Source organism: Dryas octopetala, chromosome 4 (assembly GCF_963921425.1).
Source record: "Dryas octopetala chromosome 4, drDryOcto1.1, whole genome shotgun sequence".
NCBI classification, from domain to species: Eukaryota; Viridiplantae; Streptophyta; class Magnoliopsida; order Rosales; family Rosaceae; genus Dryas; species Dryas octopetala.
This window is the reverse complement of record NC_141369.1, coordinates 7277647-7295966: the sequence shown is the minus strand read 5'-3', so window position 1 is coordinate 7295966 and position 18320 is coordinate 7277647. Positions and strand designations below refer to the sequence as shown.

Sequence of the window (18320 nt, the reverse complement as noted above, 5' to 3'; positions counted from 1 at the left end):
GCTGCCTAATGAGGAAGAATAACACTGAACCGTTCAAAGTAAGAATATATAAGAAAGATGAATAAAAAGTAATACATAATATATATGCAACAAACTAAAATTTAAAAGGTTTAAAAACTTTCAATTTTCAGTATAATCATAGGTTTTAGAAACCTATAAGGCTATAATGCATCAACTGAATTCAATTCTTCCGGTGCAAAGAGCAAGGCTGTATTATACAAGGCCCCACTTGTACAGACAATGGTAGGTCCAAATTGCATAATTAAATTCATTTAAGGAAATTCTATACATACCCAAAAATCTTCTTATTTTACCCAACTTCTCAATTTACCCAACCATCACTTTTTTGAAATTAATATTTTCTCATTTTACCCAATCTAAATTACTATCATACCCTTATTAATAATACCCAACTTCTCTCCCTCCCAAACTTACCTTCAACCTCACTCTCATAACTAAACTTCAAACCCTAAACTAATTTTTGTCCTCATATCATCCAATCAAGGTTGTTTTGACAAATGGAGAGTCAAATCGTTATTTGGGAGCCTTCAAACAAGGGTTGTGTGCAAAAAAATTTGTGTTCTGAACGCCATGAACAAATCTGAGTTCGTGCAGTGTTTGGTGGACTAGTGCTGAACATTTGCATTATGTTAGGCAGGTGTCTGCTAAACATTTGCATTTTATTCGGCAGGCACCTGCCGAACATTTGCATTATATTCGGCAGGTGCCCACCGAATAATGATAGGATGTTCGACAGGTGCCCACCCAACGATGGTTGTGTGATAATTTGACATTTTGCACTATTCGGTGGGTACCTGCCGAACCATCCTATCATTATTCGGTAGGCACCTGCCGAATATAATGCAAATGTTCAGCAGGCACCTGCCGAACATAATGCAAATGTTCGGCACTGGTCCACCGAATGAAGCGTGAACCCAGATTTGCTCAAGCTTTTAATACCCACGAAAAAATCAAGAATATTGGCACACATACCTCATTTGGAGCCTAAAAAATAATAATTTGACCCTTTATTCGAGTAAAACACTTGATTGTATGATATGAGGTCAAAACTTTGGTTAGGATTGGAATTTGGTTATGGAAGAGGTTGAAGATGAAGATGAAGATGAATATGAAGATATGATGTTGGGTATAGAAAGAAACAAAGTTTTTTTTTTTTTTAAGTTGCATTTGTCCTCAATGGTCATTTCATCATGGAACATAATTGTCCATTCATGATTAAAAATTTTGTTGGGTAAAATAAGAAGAATGTTGGGTATGTAATGAATTTCCCATTCATTTATTTTCCTTAACATAAAATACATGTGCATACAATACCAAAGACAAGGAAGCTGCATCTTGAACATGAACCATCAGAACATCAAATACTTCAAATAAAACCCAAAGAGGCAAAACCCTATGTAGTTCAAGTTATGGACTGTCATGTTGACTGGAGTTGTACCCAAAACCAAACCTTTTACCAGAGAATGCTCAAAAGTTTATGACAGCATGAACACAAATGTAATAGTGCTTTCTGACATAAACCTCAACTTTCGCATAAATGGTAAGCATGGAGTGTATACTAGGAAAAAAATAACAAAAGGAGTTAATAGTGGCAATGAGCATATTAACATAACATTTTCATTAAAGGTACCTCTTGTCGGGACAAATGATCCAAATCCTTTGTAGAGCAGGGCCAAAGATCCATAAAACTATATCGTGATACAACATCTTGCAATGAACTTTCCAATGATGAAGGTCCCTCTTCACCTGTTCCAGAAAGTGCTTCTTTTTTTCTTTGCTCAACCTAATAAATTATGAATACAACAGCTTAATGCTTCTTGTGTAAGACAAGGATCAAAATTTGCAAACAATTAACTTCTTTGTAAAATTTCAATTTAGGGCTTATTAACCCATGTAATGTTCATTCCAGGACACTATATAACTGATGAAAATCTCAGCTCTTCTAGCAAAACAAACCGCACAGCTACTTCAAATTGACCAATGGACCTGGTTTCTTCAACCATTGTTTGTTATATTTATGCATTAAGATCACGCATACAGAACCAACATACCACAAAATATAATTAACACAGGCAAAATTCCTTACAGGATATTATACTTTACACCAGAATGTACCATAAATATTGTAATACCTGATTCAAGTAGTCTAATTTTGTTGACTAAAGTCTAGTATGCTATGTTTGACTTAATTATTTATATTGTTTTGTGTTTTACTAAAAAGAAACAAATAAAAATAAGGTTTGAGTTTGTTACTTGAGTTGGCTGTCCATGATTCTAGGAAGTGGGGTCAGTGCTATTTCAAGGTTCTATTGATCAGTAGAAGTTAATTCAAATGATAGAGAAAGTAGGGCTAAGGCAGGATAGTTTGAATTTGAAAACAAGTGGAATCAGGTTATAAGTTTAGAAGGCTGGAGAAAACCCAAAACACGTTAGAATTCTTTTAACGTTAGATCACCTGAAGGCTAGCCAGAGAACTGTCGTGTTCTCCAAAGAGCTTTCAACAATAGAGAAGGGTTTTGACAAGGAATTGAGGCAAACTTAAGGTAAGCTCTCACTCCAATATGGTTTGTTGATGAAAATTGGGTTGAGTTCAAGTAAGAAATGTAAGTTAAGCAAAGTCACATCTTCTTAGGCACGTGTTTGGGGGAGTGACAGATATGAAAGAATTATGAACTTATAAAAATGTCCTTTCTTTACATGAATGCATAACACCTCTATAACCATACACTCTTTTCTAAGTAATAGGAGATTTCTTCATAAAAATCCAAGAAAATTTCAGGTACGACACAAATGTTCTGTAGTTGAGTGTATAACATGGGGAATTTTTTATTTTTTTTATTTTTTTTTATTTTTTATAAAGGAACTGTCCTACAGATCATAGCATAGATCGGAATCTAAGGTTTGTTCTTCCAAACACAAAACAAAATTTCTTTATTATTACAAAGCAGAGAAACTCAATGCTTTCACCGGTTTACAGGAGTGTTCACATAAATAAGAAAAATTAACTTAAGGGCTAAGAACCAATAATTAACCCATGCAAAATAGTTACATTAAAGGAAAGAAACTTAAGATTGAAATGGAAAAAATATCATGCAAAATGTAAAGGAAAGGTACCTTCAACATGCTAGTCAAATCTCCATAAGTTTGCTCAAAATTGATGAATTGCTTCCATACCTGAGAAGGAAGATCCACGAGAATCTTGTATTCATTATTATTAAGAACCCAATAAAACCAGAAATGACATGTTGAATACATTGATAAATACCTATATTATGTAGTGAAGCATGTAGGCATGTAGCATAACATAGTTTATATAAAAACAACCCAGCTTTGTACTATATAAGGCTTAAGCCTCAAAGCTAGTAACGAGGTCCAAATAAGTAAAATTCCTGTCGTATGACTTTTACCACAAGAAAATGAGAAGCTCTGAAAACTCCAATTCACTCAATCCTCTTTCTTTCTTTTCTTTTTTTGTCTATTTATTGATGAGTAAAATAAGGTTATGAGATAACACCAAGGGAAGCGTTACCCAAGTAAACATGAAGTACATGGAAAAGATAAAGAACGTAAAAAAAAAAAAAAAAGAGGATTTTGCTTGGACCACTAGAACAAGCTTCTGAACAACCTATCTTCAACTCCATCACCGAATGCTCCTAACCTTCAACATCTCTACAATTTCTCCCCAGTCAAATATAACAAAAACCAGAAGCAGCACTACGTCCCATACTTCTTAACATAAATTGGAGAAGTAACTTAATACCTTGTCTAGGAGAAGTTTGCAAAAATTAGTAAAGTATAAATTTATAACAGTGTATTGTAACAAAACCTGAGTTCAGAAACAAGTCACCGCATAGTAGAAATAGGAGCTTATTACATGCAAGTGCACAAACACAAACACAAACACACATGTATACTCATGTACAAGTACAATGTCTACCTCAACAGATTCCTCCGATGGTAGTGAGCTTAATGCCCTCTCAAACAAGGCCCGAATATTTCTATCATCGTTCAAACGAGTTAAAAAATCAGCATATCTGCAACATTAAGGACATGATAATCGATAAGAACTTAATGATAGATATTTCAACAAGCTAAATTACTACCAAGACAATAAGAATACATGAATAAGAGCATATATATTATATCCTTCAAATCCTTTTTTTCTTTTACTAAATATAACTCATAATATGTACGCTATCAGTTACAGAACACATGGAACCCACTTTATGTGGTGGGCCAGACAAATAGAAATCTCTCCACACAGGTTCATATATTGTGCAGCATTACTTGGGATAAAATACCACAAGGCTACATCACAGCACTGCCACACCCTGGACCCAGAGGTAGAAGAATTTCCCGAATCCAGGGTGTGATAATAATAAATTAATAAATAATGTCTACAAGCACATGAAATTCATCCTATCAATCTCAAATTAACTCTTTTCATGCCCAACAAAAGTCTAGTTTTTTGTTTTTTAAGAAACAAATTATCATTAATTAAAGATGAAAGTTGCAAACAGAGGAGAAGGAGTCCACTGACATTAACTAAAACTGAAAACAGAAAAACATCAAGAGTTACAATGTAATACTAAAAACCAAAGGCTACAACACAGCAGTACTCCAATCGTAAAAAATAGCCTGAAACGAATAATCCTTAAACTCAGAAGTTATCGACGCCCAAAGAGATGACCAGAACCTAACCCTCTCCCATAATGGATCCACCTCCTCCTATTCCTTTCCATCCACACTACCCAAAAGACTGCCAACAGAGCGCATCTCCCCAGCACTATTCCCCCTTTCTCCCTCCAAAAAACTTATACTTCTCAGGTAATAAACCCTCACATGAAGCTGGACTGTCCATCTCACTTCAATCACCCTGAAAAATCTGTGCCACAAAGAAAGTGCAATGGGACAACAAAGCAGCAAATGATTTGAACTTTCAGCATCCTTCTTACACATCATGCGCACCAATGAAGGAAGAGACACGAAGAAGGCCGTCTCCTTTGAACCATATTACAAGTGTTCCAAATTGCATGGACTATGATCCAAGCTAAAACCTGTACCTTAGGAAGTACTTTTGCCTTCCAAATTGCATGAGAGGGGCCAAAAAGAGGAAGGATATAATAATATATAAATATATAAAAATAATGCATATATTTAAAAATAATGTAAATTATAAATTAAAGAATATTATATACATACAATATAGACTATACACGCTATCTAATAATGCACTAGGTCCAGCAGTGCTAGACTCCCACCTCATGTAATAGTTTCCACGTTGCATGCTTAGTAGTTAGTACCTAAGACTGTTGTACTTATGAGTCAGCTGCATATATATATCAGACATGCACATAGATGACTCATGCATGCAATACGAGGATAAATGCATGTAGTATAGGTATAGTGTGGGTGCGTGAGAATCACTATACAAATGGATAAGAAAAGGTGGCAAGGTGCATAACTGTGATTCCTTGGCAATATAGCCATGTCAAGATGTTATTATATAAGACACAATATATAACTTTTCAACAACTATGCTGACACACTACGTTGATAGTGTGTGTGTGTGTATATATATATATTAAAATATATAATAGGTTAAAACCATAAAATTTGAGTAGTATAAATGGCCTGTATATTTAATATACATATAATGCTAATATAAAATAATAATAAAAATAACATATTATCATATACACACACACACACACACACACACATATATATACACACAAAATATGAGTCTTCACAAGCACAAAGAGCGGAGCCAAATCCCACAAACATGATAGGACCCACATGTGGGACATAGACCTACAGGAAATTCATGAATCAAAATATAAAAATGATTCGGTTGGACACTTTTTGAACCTTGGAAGGCAAGCGGTCAAAGGAGAACAAATAATCTCTCCAAAGTAGGATGTTTCTTATAATAAAAAAAAAAAATGTGATTATACTATGTCAAATCTGAGCCAAATATTATCATATGCAACCACAGGTGGAACCCATTATTCCAATGGGATGAAGCCACAACAGTTTGTTCTACTTCGAACAAATAATGAGTTCTTCAATTCCCCAAATGGAAGCCTCTACAGAATTCCTACTATTGCATATTCCTAGAGAATCATCTTAATATGTGTATTTGACATGCATATAACATTTCACTTCCATAGAAATCCTAAAATAAACATCACCAAAGCAATTTAGTATGCATAACTTCTGAACAAGGACAAGAACTCACTCAAGAATGTACACAGGCTCATGCATGAATCGCTTCAACCCAGCTTCAAAAACATTGTGTGCCATCTGCATGAATGTAAGGAAATGGTAAAAATGGTTTTTATTATTTCCTTAACAAAATATAAGATTATGGATATAAGCCAAACATCGACGCATCAGATGAAAGATTGAAAGGCTAGAGGAAAGCCAGAATGGCAATTAGCATCCTAAATTATTGTTCTCTATCTACACACACTGCAACTAGGTTTACTCAACATCAATTACAATTTATATCTTATGATGAACACCATAATGGTTTTCTTTTACGATTACGAGGAAGAAAATAAGTGAGGAAATTGGAGATTATAAATTCCCAACTCCAATAAATACTATCCTACATTTTCAGCACTGAGCATTGAGCTGATCCTGAAAATTTAATTTTAATTTAAAACCTTTGGATCCTTGTCAAGACAGAAGGCCATTGTTGCATAAGCAACATAAACATGGTATGTGCAGTTTGGGGATTTGCGAGCGTCTAAAAAATACTTTCGTGCTGCTTCAACTCCTTCAGTTCTCCTTAAAAAACGAATAAACTGCAACGAAAAAACTAACATGAGATTCTTTCCAAAGAATGGCAAAAATTTAATTGTAAGCTACATACTACATGTAAGAAAATCTCTATTTTCAATCAAACAAATGTTTGGCATAAATATTCTAATATTGGATGTGCCTGCAGCATTACTTATATAAGTTGATCAACAAAATGTGAGAACTGCTAGCAGAAAGGAAGGCCTATAATCAGGAAAAAGCTTCTAGTGTCTCTTCTAAACTTAAGTTTGAGTTATAAAGTCCCCTGTATGTTGTTAGCATAGTCCCAGATCACATGGGTACCTTTGAAAGTATATAAGCACAAGGGCATCCTTTCTTTGTAATCCGGTTTTGCAAGGATAACTTCTAGGTGTACTGCAAGGACAAGTAGGGTTTGTATCTCTAGCCCTGCATGGAGGGGAGTGCTGAGTGACTCCAACCCTGACAGTGAGGGGGAGTGTTAGCATAGTCCCACATCACCTAGTATCTTTAGAATTTGTAGTATATGAGCACAAAGGCACCCTTTCATCGTAAGTCAGTTTTGACAAGGATTTTTTTATTTTTAATAGAGGAAATAGACTTTTATTAAACCAAACTCAAGCTATACAAGCAATGGACAAGAAGTCCATTTTCTAGAGTATACATCAAACCATAAACAAAACTGAAACAAAATCACCCTTAAAAACTCAAACAGACAAAAACTAACCATTAGCTGCCTTCCAATCTAATAGAATGGCAGACAAGGACACATCCCTAAGGGCGCTAGAAACAGAAGAAGCCCAAAGAGATGACCAAAAAGATACTCTATCCCACAATTCTTCCACATCTGTCCCTTTGTAGTCTTCAAAAATTCTTCTGTTTCTATCCATCCAGAGGACCCAAATAATGGCCAACATCCTGCAATTCCAAAGCACCTTGGCCCTTTTCCCCCACCAAAACCCCTCACCCTTTCACTCAGAAAAGAACAGCTCCCCTCTGGGTTTAACATATGTAACTTCATGAATCTAACTTACATCACCTTTTATGTTATAGTGTTATGTCATCTCTTTTACTGACGAGGACTCCTCCGTCTGGTTTTTTTCAATTTTTCACATATTCTTGTTTTCTTATTAAATCAAACGAAAATGTTAGGAAATAAACTGTAACCTTACACAGATCAACCAAGAACTAGATAAAATCCTTATAAAGGCAAACACAGCCAATCTCTTAGCTTTTATATTACAGAGATTGCAATGTAATAACTCCATGATTTGCCACATAGGCAATATTGAATCAAAAAAGAGATGAAAATGAAATAGTTCAGTGTGGACACAAGAAAAAAGCCGAAGGACGCAGGCAGGTTAAAGGAAATTGAGTAAGAGATATAAGTCAGGCAGGAAGGTTACTAGAAAAAACCATAAACCCTTGAGTCAAGCAAACCACATACATTAGAAAACCATGTCCAGGGGAAAGATCCAAAAGAAAATGCTTACCTGTATATGAGCAAGAGCTGTTGTGTTAACACCATCTCCCAAAAGGCTCTCATATATTTTCTTTGTAGGCTGCAAGAAAGCAGAAGCACATTTAAAAACCAACAACCAATAGATGCAGCTCCACTGCAACTCAACCAAGCCTTAACCAGTAAACATTTCAATGTAGAAAAAAAAAAAACGTAATCTTAAATTCTTAATACCTGAATTGCCCCACGGGATTCTTCCAGCTCTGCATAAGCATACCTAAGCATCTCTGAATCTGTAGAAGAGAGAGAGAGATTCTTAAGCTACTTCAAGCCATGCCATAGACAAATGGTGAAAACCACCCCCAAAAAAATTTCATAGGACCACTACTGGACAGAAGTACTTAAGAATCTCAATGAGCAAGAGACAAGAAAATGATAACCAAATTACCAGGAAGAGCCTTTAAAGCTCTCTGAAATACTTTAATTGCAGCGTCTATTGAACCACTTTTTGCATGCCACATGGCATAGTCATACCATGTATCAGGATAATGGTATAGATACATTAGACACTGGAAACCAACAGAATTCATTAGGAAGTCAAAAATCAAATTTAGACAAGGAATAGTGAAAACTTGTGTAAATACAATAAAATAAGATAAATGTACACAGTTTTATGTACATGCACTCAGTTATTTGTACGCATAATATAGTATATGTTATTAATAAAATACACTCCAGATATATGTTTTGTTTCATGGTCCTTGAGTGAATTTACAAGAATCAAGAAGCACAACATCAGATCCTTTATAGGAATCAATTAACGTGCAGATACAGATTTTTTTTATAGGAACAGAAACATTATATTAAAAATAATAATAATAGAAAAATAAAAAAAGATGAAAGATACAAAGTGAACAAGCTGTCCACAATCGATAATACCCACAACCTACTGAAGCAAAACCCAATAGCTGTACTAGAAGGAAAAACAACACTTAAACATGACAGAAACAGAAAAAACCAAATCTACACTCAAGAGCTAAGACACAGCAGTTTCCCGATCCACAATTAAGAGAAAAAGAAGGGCCACCACAGAACTCAGAAGAAACTGAAACCCAAAGAGAAACCCGAAATCTTGCTAAGCAGGCATATAGGTATAACACCCTAACTTAATGCAAATAAATAATAAACGGAACAAAAACATAAGGGTAATTGCTATCTTTCATAACAGCATTGTACATGATTACATTTTGGCGCTACTGCATTACTTGGAATGGATGAATAACAATATATTAGATGATACTATTTATTAAAGAGGGAAGAAAACAATATATTAGATGATACAATTTATTAAAGAGGGTAATTGCTATTTATTAACATCTCCAGGTACAATAGTTCTACATCTATTATACAACTTGCATGTGATAGGTTACACATAACTTAGATGATAATATTTATTAAACAAAATTTTATCTACACCATACAATCAAGGATTACAAAGACACAAGGTGACCAAAAGAAAATAACAACAGACAGAAAATAAAACCGAAAAAAGAAATGGATATATCGACAGAAAGACAAACAGAGAAATTAACAAAATTCAAAGTTGAGATGTGTTCAGATTATTAACTTGTACACAAATCTCAATCATCAGCAAACATATCGCAGTAAATATAGTGAGCAACACAAAGTTGCATTTGTTTAGGATGCATCAAGGAACATATCCAAACATCTACAAAGGAATTTCATAAACAATTGAGAAATTCATTAGGTTCAGAAAAGCTCTTTTTAGGTTACTATCCAAAAAACTCAGAGGCAGTCTAGAATATACTTACTAAATAAATGAATTATATTGAGAAATAGTAAATCCTTTCTCTACCTGCTCATATGTGAATATAATTCGCTTGTTAGATGATCCATTGTCTATCCTTTGTGGGTTTCCTCTGAAATGAAATAGTGAATTTCAGAACAAAGTATGACAATGAAAAGTAAAATAATAATAATTAGAATATGGCTGAATGATTTAATTTCATATATCAAGGTATATTTATACAAGAGTACAAAGACCAAATAGGGCAAGTCAACTATACAGCTATGACATTAACTCCTAGCTAAAAAGGGAAAACCTATATACGCGTTAACTCTCCCCCTAGCGATGTATGGAAAGAACCACTAGGAACAGCAGAGTCATCACATCAGCCAACTGATCCACACTCCTAATATAAGGAACCTCTATCACACCAGAATCTAGATTATCCTTGATGTAGTTCATGTCAAGTTCAACATGTTTGGTTCGATCGTGCTGTACTGGATTATTAGCAATCTCAATAGCCGCCGTGTTATCACAAAAGAGCACTATCGGTTTCTGAGGACCATGTCCAAGTTCACCTAAGAGGATTTTGAGCCAAGTAACTTCCGTAGTTGCATGGTGAAGAGCACGGTATTCGGCTTCTGCACTAGACAAAGATACTACATTATGTTTCTTACTCCTCCAAGTCACCAAATTGCCTCCAACAAATGACACATACCCTGAAGTAGCCTTTCTATCCAATCTGGATCCAGCAAAGTCAGAGTCAATGTATCCTACAATATCTAAGTGTCCATGCTTGGAGAACATAATACCTTTGCCTGGAGAAGACTTCAGATAAGCTGAAATACAATTCACTGCATCCATGTGTCGATTGCTCGGATTATGCATGAATTGACTCACCACGCTGACTGCATATGATATGTCAGGCCTAGTATGAGCTAGATAGATCAGCTTCCCCACTAGCCTCTGATACCTTTCATTGTTTGTTGGAACCTGATCAGGATAGATAGTCAGACCATGCTTCACCTCGATAGGAGTATCCATAGGTTCACAGGCAGAGTTACCAGTTTCAGCCAAAAGATCTAATATATACTTCCGTTGGGAGAGGAAAACTCCTTGCTTAGACCGAGACACTTCAATGCCCAATAAGTATTTTAAAACTCCAAAATCCTTCATTTCAAATTCCTTGGCAAATAGCTCTGATACCAAATTAGAATATGGCTGAATGATTTAATTTCATATATCAAGGTATATTTATATAAGAGTACAAAGATCAAATAGGGTAAGTCAACTATACAGCTATGACATTAACTCCTAGCTAAATAAGGAAAACCTATATACACGCTAACTATAATAATAAATAAATAAGACTTTTTGCACAAAGACCACCCAACAAAAATAATTTTACTATTTGCCACCCAATTTTATCTATATGTGACAATGCACCACCTACCGCCTAATTTTTCGTTAAATCATAATTTTTTTCCAAACTTCCCATTTTTTCCCATGAGTAAAAATAAGAAAAATATCTTTTCTAAAAACTGTTATAAAAAACTTTTTTAAGTAAAAATTTGTGTTACACTTAAATCTAATTAAAAGAACTTAAAACTTAAAATTAAAAAGGAAATATTCAAAAAAAAAACCCTACCCGCACCCACCTAGCCACCGGCCCCGCCATCGGCGGCTCATGTTTCTAGCGCAAGCAACCCACCCCACCAACCCAGCTGCCGGCCCCTCCTCCCCTCCATCTCGCTGTCCCTCTCCTTCCCTCTTGGGGGGTGGGGGGGGGGGGGGTGGTTATCTTTCCTTCTCAAATTCTTTGTTTGGCTTTTTTTCTTTTTGGCTCTGCTTTGTGTATGGATGATGATGATGATGATGAAGATGATAGAACCAAAATCACCAAACAATTGAATGCATTATTGTCTGGACGTGGGCAGAGACGAGAGAGAGAGAGAGAAAGAGGAGAGAAAGGGAAGGAAAAAGAGGAGAGAGAGAGAGAGGGTGGAAAGGACGGGGCTGGCGGCTGGGTTGGTGGGGTGGGTGGTAGGCTGGGAAGAGGAGCTGCTGGGTGGGTGGGTGGGTAGAGGGATCTGTAATTTTTTCATTTAGAATGTTTTTTATTTTTATTTTATTTGATTAAATATTAAATTAATATATTTATTAAATAAGTGTTAGTGTTGATAAAAAAAAATTAAGTGGGGTCCCACGAATGGGTGGCTATTTTTAGAATCACTTTGCGTTTCAGATTTTTTAATGATCTGACATGAATTGACAAAAACAAACCGTTGAAGTTAATAGAAAATTTGACGGAAATGGATGGTATGTGGCACATTGTCACATATAAGTAACATTGGGTGGCATATAGTAAATTTGTTGTTTGGTGGTATTTCTCCACACCCCCTATAGTCTGGGTGGTATTTGTGCAAAAAAGCCTAATAATATAATAATAATTAGTAGAAAAAACCGTAAATGATTTATTAGTCCACTCTGAAGCTTGCCTTGATAAAAAAATCCACCTAGTGTTGTGTTAAAAAGGTCCACCTATTTTTGGTTAAGAAGTTAAATCGGCTCACGTTATAAAATCAATGGGCCTATTTTACAAGGTCGAGTGCTCAGTGTGTAAATTTTTTTTTTTACTAGGCCGATTGGAACTGTCAAACAATTTCAAGCACAAACAATAACTAACAAAATTAGGGTGAATGTGATTCCAAATGATTGTACTTTTGTGTTTTGTGTTGGTATGTTCATTTATCACAAGTATATATACAAAAAAAGACAAAAGTCACTTGTTTAACTATCATTTTCATACGATTTTAGGATTGAAGTTGTCCACCAGTTTCTAGGGTGACAGTTTCAATGTTGTTGTAAAACCACGCGCTCAGCACCCATGCCAACCGCTTGGCTCATTAAAAAGTGGGCCGGGTTTTATTAGCAGCCTCCATGTGGGTCGTTTTGTGCTAGGGACATTCATTTGACCTTTAAAAAAAAAAAAAAAAAACCCTATAAAAAATAACTCACCTTATTCATTTGTACTTGTAAATGTCAATGCTGCTTCAAAATCATTATATAAAATACGCGAGGAAACAAGTTTTGATTTAGAGACTTAAAATCAGAGGTGCAACATCCAACAGACTGTCAGTAGAGATATTAACCTGTATGGCTGAATATACAAAGATAGCTATTTAAAACTTTGCTTTCATGGTTATCTAATCTTTGAACTTTCTAATTCATGGAAACTTTCCAATTCACATATTCATGGGTACATTTCTCAGAAGTATAAAATCCCTTAAAATGTGTAAAATTTTCACAAAGGCAAACAATTTAATATTATTTTATGCATATGTTCCTAAAAACCATCCCACTCGTGAAGTGCAAAAAAGCAAAAAAACAAAAAAACAGGTTGCATATAAATAAAATAAAGCAGAAAGGAACTGTATGATACTCCAATAAATTCATAATCTATGATGTCTGAGACAATATAAATGCATAACCATTAAGAGGGAGCAAAAGTATGGTAGTAATTCTTACTTTTCAAAAGCTAACAACTTTTTCCACGCCATCCATTGCAATTCTTCCTGTGAGAAAACAGCACATTATTACAATTTTCTCTAGCAAATACATAGAGGAAGGACTTCCAATCTGCAAACAAAGACATGTCTCTCATATGGGCCACCTTACTGCAGGACAAACAAGTGTGGCCAGGCAAACTGCTAAAAAATCAAGACAAATCCATTTAGAACTTTTTCAAACATGGGTTGACAGTCATCCAAAACCAGACACTAGGAATCTTTTTTTTTTTTTTTTTTTTTTTGTCATGCACTGGGAATCTAGGCAGGAAGAAAAGAATATTTAGGTTGCAATTAAATTTTGTGTTGCCAAAGAAAGGGCACACATAATTAGACATGCACCTTGGTTGCATGTTTGGATAAAAGAAACCAGCTAAGATATTAAACACCAATATCTGCAAAGCTGACAAAGCACAAATTACAGCACAATAAGAAGCAGAAAATTGCCTTGTATGAGCCAGTTGGAGGTACGGCAAGCATATTCCAGTCAATCACATCAACGTACTTTTTCCGCTCCCTGTAAACGGCCCTGGCACTGTTAAATTTGGGTTGATATTCAGATATCAGTCCTTTTGCCTGCTTAATGCAAAATTATTAGTGCCAATCTTTTAAAATATTTTTCCTACCTAAGATATAACACCCACACACACATAAAGATAGTTCATACATGTATGTTTTAAACTAGTTCAGATTACATTTGCAATACAAAACCAAGAGTTACCAGTTGACGGCTGACAGAATTTTCAAAGTTTTCATAATCCTTCCACAGATGTTCAATGTGATGGGTAGGAGTAACAATGGCTTTCTGGTATGCTTTGCGCACAGCAGTCATTCGTTGTGTCTCTTCCTGTGTGTTTAAAGCCTGCAAGATGACGTTTTGAAAATGAGAACTGGCATAAAAATTAATGAACACCGGCTACAGATGATTAACATTGTTTGAAGCATATAATACAAATAGGAGCAGCGCTATTGCCACCCCCATATTGTTCTCCCCACCCACCTTTTAATAAACTTTTCAATAAAAAATTTATTCCTGTAGAGAATAAATTTTAAGGACAATGAAAAACGAAAAATTGAACAATAGAATATCAGGACCTTTTCAAGATTCAGATGTTAAATCAAATTTAAAGTGCATTGTCCTGACATAACAGGATCATAGCCTACTGTTTAAGTTGAGTTTGGCGAAGGATACTATAGATCAAACGGAGTGTCATATAACTCAAGCCTACAAGTAACATGACATATATAGCCTGTTTATTAAACAGGTTTGGTTGAGTAATTTATTTTTTTCTAAGAAATATACCTTTATTAATAGAAACCAGAGAGTACAACATAGCAAATAAGATATCCAGTAACACTAAAGATAAAAGAAAGTTACAGTACAAACAACTAAACAGATCATTAACAGAACGTATACCATCAACCTTTAAAAAACAAACTAAAATACAACAGCCTTCCAATCCAGCATAATGACTGCAACCTGTTAACACGCATAATTGGATAGCTCTCTTAACACGCGTAACCTATTTATATCCCAATTGACCTATTTAACAATCTTTTCTAGAGTGCTGTAAATTTGTGGTGGGTAATGGGGGGAAAGTTAGATTTTGGGAGCACAAGTGGTTAGAGGAGGAGTTGTTCCAAATGATGTTTCCCGGGTTATTCTTGATGTCTTTAAAAAATGATGAGTGCATTTCAAGGTTTGTAGATGTGATGTGACTCTATTTCCTTATAATTGGGATTTTGGATTCAGGAGGAATCTTAATGATTTGGAGGTTGAAGAACTTGTTCTTCTGTTAGAAAAACTGTAAAGGATTCGTTTTTTCCCCTTCAAGGGTTTGGAAGTTAGAAGGACTCATTTTTTTAGGGAGTCTAAAGTGTGCTGGGACATTCCAGTTTCATGTGAGGACTTATCGTGTGCTAGATATAAGTTTATTTTTTTTTAGGGAGAAAGAGAGGTGTGGTGATGGGGAGGTGTGCTGTGTGGCTGTTTTGTGAGTAATTTGGATGGAGAGAAATAAAAGGGTCTTTGATGATGCTAAGGGGGGAGAGGTGGATAATTTGTGGGAGAGAGTTTGGTTTTGGGCTTCATTATGGGCATTAGTGACTCCAACTTTCAAGGACTATTCATTTTCTGCAATAATGTCTAATTGGGAGGCTGTGTTGTGTTTGGCTCATCAAAAATCTGGAAAGTAGCAGTTTGGGTTATTCCTAGTGGGGTACAGTTTTTTAGGAATGCTGAGAGGACTTGCGCAAGGTCTTCCTAGTTAAGGAAGGAGTTCTGAGTATTTCTAATTGTACAAGGAATTAGAATTAGCTAATTAGGCCAATTACCTAGTTCTTCTAGGATTAGGAATCCCAGCTGAAACATAAGTGTTAGCTGCAACCTATGAGTTATTAATAGGTTGCAGCAGCCCTAGGTTTTAAGTTAATGTCTTCGACACAAGCACCAGAAAAGAGAGAGCCGAGTGATTGAGAGTTTTTCAGGGTATTCTGCAGAGGGGATTTAGATTCTAGGGTTCCAAAAAGTCCTTGTAATCTCTGAATTTATTCCATAGTGCAGTGAATCTCTCAGGAGATATCACAACTGGACGTAGGCACAAGTTTATTGCCGAACCAGTATAAATCTCTTGTGTTTGTGTGTGCTGCGTGTGATTGTTTTTTTTCTGTTTTCAATTGTCGGAAGTCATCTCTAGTTCTAGGTCTAATTTACATCAAAGAACAAAGATCTCAAGGGCTTAAAATCAACTGGCTGTTGTGTGTTAGGGTTTGGTTATTGTTGTTTTTCTTAGCAATTGTACTCTGTTTGGCTTTTATAATATCCTAGAGCTTCCTACCTAGGATCTTGTGCGATAGTAGACATCTTGTCCACTGTATTGTTCTATGTAATACTTGATTTTCTTTTAATGAAAATCTGTTTCTCATTAAAAAAAAAAAAAAAAGAAGAGTAAGTTAGAAGGATCAGATGTGTTTTCTTGTAATTCTTACAGTACGTTTTTGTGTAATCGATTTGAGCCACCTTGTTTTCCTCCCTCTGTTCGGATCTGGAAGTCAAAAGTTAAAGTTTTGATTTGGTTAGTGGCTCATGGGAGGGTCAACACATGCAAACAGCTTCAGAAAAGAAGGCCCTAAGTCAGGCTGGGGCAGAGAGTGTGGACCCTGTTTTTCTCCACTGTCCATATTCTTTACATCTGTGGTGGAAGTTGTTTAAGGAGACTAATGCAAGCTGGGTCATTCCAAAAGGATGTTTTGGGCTGTTGAGCACTCAGTTCAAGGCTTTGGGCAAGGGAAAGAAAGCTAAGACTCTATGGGGGTGTTTGTGACGGCAGTTTTCTGGGTTATTTGGATGGAACGTGATAGAAGATTTTTTTAGAATTACAATAGTGTTGGGGTGGATGAACTTTAGGATCGAGTCAAATTCTAGTCAGCCTTGCAGGTTTCGGTCACTGCAGAATTTAGAGAAATCTTTCGTATTCAAATATCGCGTTAGATTGGCTTTCTGTGGTGCAATTATGTTTGTCGCTTTGTTTTCTGTGAATCTGGTTGTTTTTGGTGTCTTGTTGTCTTTGTATCAATCTACAGTTTTTTTTTTTTATGCTGTCTACTGATTTTTTGTAACTAGGCAGTGGATACCTTATCCACGTGTTTGTACTTTTCTTTTGAGTTGATAAGTATCTGTTTCTTTCCAAAATTTAAAAATAAATACAAAAAAGAGGTCATTCCAAGTACATGTTAACACATTACTTATATATATTTTATGACAAACACAATTTTTCTTTTTCAAAAAAGAAACATATACTTTTATTATAGAAAAACATCCAAATACATATTGTGGACAAGGAGTCCACAACAGCAGAACCTCTTACACCAAGGAATGCCACCCCCTACACCAAAACACTACAAACCTCTAAACTAGCACATTAACATACCGCTTTCAAATCTATCATGATAGAAGAAAACTAATATCAATGCAAACGCATTACTAAATATTCAAAATTAACCAATAGAAATTTACTTAGCTATCTTTATTAAACTTTAAAATTATATATATATAACATTAAAATTTACAATATAGTTTTATTCCAAACTCCTAAATAGGTTATAACACGAATATTAAATGTGTCAATTTATGTCAATTTCGAGTCAGGTGGGTTCACCTAAAACATGAGGTTTTTATTAATCTTGTTAATCGGGTCGATAAGATTTCAACACAAGCACTATATGCCCAACATAACCCGCTAATGTCATGTCAGTTTCAAAACATGTTATCATGCCATGTCAAATAGGTCATCCCTAAGTCAAAATTCAGTCTTGTTTCTGTTTTACAGTAGTAAATATAGTCTTGAGAATGTAAGGGTTATTAAATAAGTCCTTGAAACCATAAGTCATTGTTAAGAAGTTAGTTGAAGATTTATATTATAAAGATAATCAGCTCTCATAAGTAAAAATTGAAGTATTCTCCTTCCCAGATTGCAACTTTGAAAATCTTGATCCAACAATGTTTGGAGTACAAGTCCCTGTTCTACTGCGACCAATATTAGACTATATCCTTCTTCTATTACATCAAGTTGTACTACAGCCGCTCCATCAAACCAGTGACTGTTCCACATCTAAGTACTAGTCTTTCCAACCAGTGACTGTTCCACATCTAAGTACTAGTCTTTCCAGATCACTTCGCATC

The 18320-nt window shown here is 35.2% G+C and overlaps 1 protein-coding gene across 2 annotated transcripts in view; it reads right to left on the bottom strand.

Moving 5' to 3' along the window:
- CSTF77 (Tetratricopeptide repeat (TPR)-like superfamily protein) overlaps positions 1-18320 on the bottom strand; it is a 31969-nt gene that overhangs the window by 4598 nt on the left and 9051 nt on the right. For both annotated transcript variants that reach the window (XM_086241079.1, XM_086241080.1), the window contains exons 7-18: positions 14361-14501; positions 14087-14215; positions 13602-13648; positions 10143-10206; positions 8715-8835; positions 8501-8559; positions 8301-8369; positions 6693-6833; positions 6263-6327; positions 3959-4055; positions 3136-3195; positions 1652-1804 (exon numbers count right to left, since the gene is read on the bottom strand). In XM_086241079.1, coding sequence (XP_086097205.1) covers positions 1652-1804; positions 3136-3195; positions 3959-4055; positions 6263-6327; positions 6693-6833; positions 8301-8369; positions 8501-8559; positions 8715-8835; positions 10143-10206; positions 13602-13648; positions 14087-14215; positions 14361-14501 — 1146 coding nt within the window. The remainder of the gene's footprint in view (positions 1-1651; positions 1805-3135; positions 3196-3958; positions 4056-6262; positions 6328-6692; positions 6834-8300; positions 8370-8500; positions 8560-8714; positions 8836-10142; positions 10207-13601; positions 13649-14086; positions 14216-14360; positions 14502-18320) is intronic.